Source organism: Coregonus lavaretus (assembly GCF_964263955.1).
Source record: "Coregonus lavaretus genome assembly, chromosome: 39".
NCBI lineage: Eukaryota > Metazoa > Chordata > Actinopteri > Salmoniformes > Salmonidae > Coregonus > Coregonus lavaretus.
Window position 1 is genome coordinate 8,858,127 of NC_140026.1, and position 6,000 is coordinate 8,864,126.

The 6,000-nt window shown below is 41.5% G+C and overlaps 1 protein-coding gene across 1 annotated transcript in view; it reads left to right on the top strand.

Annotated features, from left to right (window-relative positions):
- LOC311112690 (phosphorylase b kinase regulatory subunit alpha, skeletal muscle isoform-like) overlaps positions 1–5,502 on the top strand; it is a gene marked incomplete at its 5' end in the record, with an annotated part of 43,368 nt that extends 37,866 nt beyond the window's left edge. Inside the window, 3 exons of the mRNA XM_084155822.1 lie at positions 1,221–1,274; positions 1,471–1,671; positions 2,776–5,502. Coding sequence (XP_084011948.1) covers positions 1,221–1,274; positions 1,471–1,671; positions 2,776–2,949 — 429 coding nt within the window. The remainder of the gene's footprint in view (positions 1–1,220; positions 1,275–1,470; positions 1,672–2,775) is intronic.
- Between the last annotated feature and the right edge of the window lie 498 nt (positions 5,503–6,000).

Below are 6,000 nucleotides of genomic sequence, written 5' to 3' on the forward strand. Positions count from 1 at the left end.
TTCCAAAATAAAGGAAACACCAACATAAAGTGTCTTAATAGGGCGTTGGGCCAGAACAGCTTCAATGCGCCATGGCATGGATTCTATACACTATTGGAGGGATGCAACACCATTCTTCGCTGAGAAATTCCATCATTTGATGTTTTGTTGGTGGTGGTAAAAAAACGTTGTCTCAGGCACCGCTTTATAATCTCCAATAAGTGTTCAATTGGGTTGAGATCTGTTGACTGAGACGGCCATGGCATATGGTTTACGTTGTTTTCATGGTCATCAAACCATTCAGAGATCACTTGTGTCCTGTGGATGGTGGCCTTGTCATCCTATGGGGGTATAGCCATGGTAGCCAAAATAATGGCCTGCCCAGCATTTTTATCTATGACCCTAAGCATGATGGGATGTGAATTGCTTAATTAACTCAGGAACCACACCTGTGTCGAAGTACCTGCTTTCAATATAGTAGGTCCAGATTTTGACGAAACTTGGTTGAATTATGCATCTTGCCATGGAGATCCGGCATTAAAGAAATGACATTGATTGGGCCAAGGGGGGCGCTATAGTAATCAACAAATTAAATTCCAAACTTTGAAGAAGCATATCCCCTGTCCCGTTTGATCTAGAATTGTTGTCTCTAATTGGCCCAAGGGAGGAGGGGCGCTGCATCATTCATGTTTAATGTTGCCTTGTATAGTTCTAGTATTAGAGTGCCCATGTAGGGTTCTACCAAATAGTGCATTCGGAAAGTATTCAGACAGCTTGACTTTTTCCTCATTTTGTTACGTCACAGCCTTATTCTAAGTAAGGTATTTGTGTTTTTTATTTGTAATAAATGTGTAAAACTTTCTACAAACCTGTTTTCGCTTTGTCATTATGGGGTATTGTGTGTAGATTGAGGAACGTTTTCAATTTAATCCATTTTAGAATAAGGCTGTAACATAACAGAATGTGGAGAAAGTCAAGGGGTCTGAATACTTTCCGAATGCACTGTATAATATTAATATAATATTGAGTATAGTAATAGTATTATATTAATATAGTATTGAATAGTATATTAATAGTATTATATATGATATTAATATAGTATTGAATAGAGTATAGTATTATATTGAATGTTAATATAGTATAGTAATTGTATTATGTATACTATTAGTATAGTAATAGTATTTTAACCCAGGTCTGATTCTAACCCATTCATTCATTAAAGGGATTGTTTTTCCTTGCAGTGTCATGGTCTGTCCATAGAAGGATTTGTTCTACCATCTTCAACAACAAGGGAGGTAAGGCGGGCCTTCACAGCGCTCATTAGAAATTCCTCTAATGTTGAGAAATTATGTACAAAAAAAGATGATGACTACTGATCATGCATTGGAATCCTCTTCTATTCAGACAACTGTACTTCCTGACTTCAGAAAGTGTCTCTCTCCAACTCCCCCTCTCTCTCATCCCACCCCACCCCACCCCACCCCACCCCAGATGACTATAGATGAGATCAAGTTTGCTGTGCACGTGGAGACAGTGCTGAATCGGGTGCCCCAGCCAGAGTACCGCCAGCTGCTGGTGGAGGCCATCTTAGTTCTCACCATGCTGGCAGACGTGGACATAGACAGCGTGGGCAGCATCATCCACGTGGAGAAGATCGTCCACATCGCCAACGACATGTTTTACCACGACCAGGTGGGTGGGCTCGCATTTGTTTGTTCTACTATGAACAGGTGGGTTCTGTTCTTTTTTCTACCAGCACTAGATGGATGTGTCTGTCTGTCTGTCTGTCTGTCTGTCTGTCTGTCTGTCTGTCTGTCTGTCTGTCTGTCTGTCTGTCTGTCTGTCTGTCTGTCTGTCTGTCTGTCTGTCTGTCTGTCTGTCTGTCTGTCTGTCTGTCTGTCTGTCTGTCTGTCTGTCTGTCTGTCTGTCTGTCTGTCTGTCTGTCTGTCTGTCTGTCTGTCTGTCTGTCTGTCTGTCTGTCTGTCTGTCTGTCTGTCTGTCTGTCTGTCTGTCTGTCTGTCTGTCTGTCTGTCTGTCTGTCTGTCTGTCTGTCTGTCTGTCTGTCTGTCTGTCTGTCTGTCTGTCTGTCTGTCTGTCTGTCTGTCTGTCTGTCTGTCTGTCTGTCTGTCTGTCTGTCTGTCTGTCTGTCTGTCTGTCTGTCTGTCTGTCTGTCTGTCTGTCTGTCTGTCTGTCTGTCTGTCTGTCTGTCTGTCTGTCTGTCTGTCTGTCTGTCTGTCTGTCTGTCTGTCTGTCTGTCTGTCTGTCTGTCTGTCTGTCTGTCTGTCTGTCTGTCTGTCTGTCTGTCTGTCTGTCTGTCTGTCTGTCTGTCTGTCTGTCTGTCTGTCTGTCTGTCTGTCTGTCTGTCTGTCTGTCTGTCTGTCTGTCTGTCTGTCTGTCTGTCTGTCTGTCTGTCTGTCTGTCTGTCTGTCTGTCTGTCTGTCTGTCTGTCTGTCTGTCTGTCTGTCTGTCTGTCTGTCTGTCTGTCTGTCTGTCTGTCTGTCTGTCTGTCTGTCTGTCTGTCTGTCTGTCTGTCTGTCTGTCTGTCTGTCTGTCTGTCTGTCTGTCTGTCTGTCTGTCTGTCTGTCTGTCTGTCTGTCTGTCTGTCTGTCTGTCTGTCTGTCTGTCTGTCTGTCTGTCTGTCTGTCTGTCTGTCTGTCTGTGTGTCTGTCTGTGTGTCTGTCTGTGTCTGTCTGTGTCTGTCTGTGTCTGTCTGTGTCTGTCTGTGTCTGTCTGTGTCTGTCTGTGTCATTCATTCATTCATTCATTCATTCAAGACCCTCCCTCCCCCCTCTACAGAAGGACTTGGGAGCAGAGGAGCACATATTAGAAAGGGACCCCTCCACAGGAGTTTGTCGCCTGCTGTACGACAGCGCCCCTAGTGGACGTTTTGGCAGTATGACATACCTCACCAAGGCTGTGGCTGTCTACGTACAGGACTTTCTGCCCAGCGGCGCCTGTGCCCTGCAGTAGACACACACACGTGCGGGCCGTGTCAGAATACCCATACTTGGTTCACATTTAATAGTAGGATTTTTGGGTATGTGAAAATATAACATTTTATATTATTAGACATTTTGAATATTTGGAGTATCTTTTAAATGCCAGCATGTCATACTCATTTTGGCCTTTCATCTAGTAGAATTCACTGCACACTATTGAGGAAGAGAAGTGTCTTTTCACACCCACTTGTTTGACAACAGCTGAAAATCAGAATAGGGGATGTGCTCTCCAAAAATGAACGAATGGCGGAACAAGCCCTATTGCGCATTAGATAAGCAGTATGTTGATATTTGTTGCTCACTGCATACGTTTTTACTAAACAGTACTTCTGAATAGTATGTAGTACCATTAGTATACAGTATGTAGTACCATTTAGTATACAGTATGTAGTTTTAGTAAGTAGGAGGCGAGACAATTTCAGACATACACACACACACACACACACACACACACGTACACGTACATGTACATGTAAACGCTTAAACACACACACACACACACACACCCACACACACACACACGTACATGTAAACGCTTAAACACACACACACACACACACACACGTACATGTAAACGCTTAAACACACACACACACACACACACACACACACATGTCTGATCTGACTGTTAGACAATAAAAGCATTTAGTTTAGAGGTCATTGGGTCAAAATGTATTATTTTGTTTGGCCAGCCTGGCAGATATTTGCATCCAACATGGACAACACAGTGTCTTTATTTGGTGAGACATGACATTGTTTCCTTAATGACACCCTATTACATATATATATATATATAGTGTACTACTTTGACCGGGCCCCTTAGAGTCCTGTAATTGCAAACTATTACTCGATAACTAGTAATTGATAACCAGTCATCGATAACTAGTTATTGATAACCAGTCATTGATAACTAGTAAGTAACTGATATCTAATAACTGATAACTAGAAAGTAACTGGTACCTAATAACTGATAACTAGTCATTGATAACTAGTAATTGATAACCAGTCATCAATAACTAGTAATTGATAACTAGTAAGTAACTGATTACCAGTCATCGATAACTAGTCATGGATAACTATAAGGGGGTTATCATGGGCAGTTTACAGTTATTTGATTTGTTGAGATGTCTTGACTACCAAGAATAATAATTATACTAATTTATAATCTTCTGATAGTTCTGATATGTGACCTCAATTTGATAGATGTTGTAACTCAGTGTTTCCTAATACTGGTCCTGGGGACCCAAAAGGGTGCAAATCTTTAGTTTTTTTGCACTTTGCACTAACACACTTGACCGATTTTTATTTGAGTGAGGTGTGTTAGTGTTAGGACAATAACTAAAATGTGCACGTTGGGGTCCCCAGGACCAGGATTGGAAAACACTGTTGAAGCTGATGATGACTGGGTTGTATAAAAGTCTGAATGTTTTTCTTGAGAACACGTTTAGTTTTAATGCCAGTGTGCGTTTTTGGGAGGTTTTGTTCCTTTTACCTCAAAAGTCGCTGTATTATAAAGGTGCTGTGTTGTTTTGGTGGTTTTCAGAGTTGCTGTTTTATGTTTTAATAATATACCAGGTAAAAAAATACAACATACTATGCAAGAAGAGGACAATGTAGATTTGATATGTTACTTAACTTGAGAAATGTTTTCTTTTTGTGATTTCTTTTTCTTTTTACAAGCCTAACTTTTTTTTTAAAATAAAGGTTAAGTTAAATGAATGTAATTGGCTTTGCAAGTGTTAGATGGGATTAAACGTGAGCCAACACAACAAACGGTATTGAATGTAACTAAAGGTTAGTGTCCCAAATGCCACCTTGTTCCCTACGTAGTGCACAACACTATACACTGAGTGTACAAAACATTAGGAACACCTGCTCTTTCCATGACGTAGACTGACCAGGTGAATCCAGGTGAACGCTATGATCCCTTATTGATGTCACTTGATAAATCCACTTCAATCAGTGTAGATGAAGGGTAGGAGACAGGTTAAAGAAGGATTATTTTTTTAGACAATTGAGATATGGTATGGATTGAGTATGTGTGCCATTCAGAGGGTGAACTGTGGGAAGCATTGGGGTCAACATGGGCCAGTGTCCCTGTACAACTCAATCGACACCTTGTAGAGTCCATACCTCGACGAATTTGGGGGGGGGGCAAGTCAATATTAGGAAGGTGTTTTATTAATATTTTGTACACTGTGTATATACATTACACTATATAGCTCGGGAATGGGGTGCCATTTTAGGGGTGCAACAAACTCAAAGGTCTGTTTTTACTCGCATTTAAAAAGTGCAATTTGGATTGGAATAAAATCCTCCACAAAAAAAAAAAAAGGGGACAAGTGATTGGCACCTTGGCGAGTTTAATAGTTTGTAAAAAATTAAATATACATGTTCACAGTAGATGGTGGTAACCTCAATGTCATTGACTACTGAAAGGTTTTACTGTATCTGTATGGAAGGATCACTGTATTTGACAATGAAATAAATAATCTAGGTGGAATATTAAAGGTTTTTGTGAGGAGCCATTGCAGTGTAATTTGTTCATAGTCACAGTTACTGATGTATGTAAACCAGTAACCGTTGTACTCCTGAGTGGCGCAGTGGTCTAAGGCACTGCATCGCAGTGCTAGCTGTGCCACTAGAGATCCTGGTTCGAATCCAGGCTCTGTCGCAGCCGGCCGCGACCGGGAGACTCATGGGCGGCGCACAATTGGCCCAGCGTCGTCCAGGGTAGGGGGAGGGAATGGCCGGCAGGGATGTAGCTCAGTTGATAGAGCATGGCGTTTGCAACGCCAGGGTTGTGGGTTCAATTCCCACGGGGGGCCAGTATAAAAAAATATGTATTCACTAACTGTAAGTCGCTCTGGATAAGAGTGTCTGCTAAATGACTAAAATGTAAAATGTAATGTCTGATTATCAGTGGTGTAGTGGAGGGTAAATAGCATGAGCGTTTACCCATATTTCACAGAAAAATGCATTGAAAATACAGGGACCCATTACTTGATTCACCACTTACAGC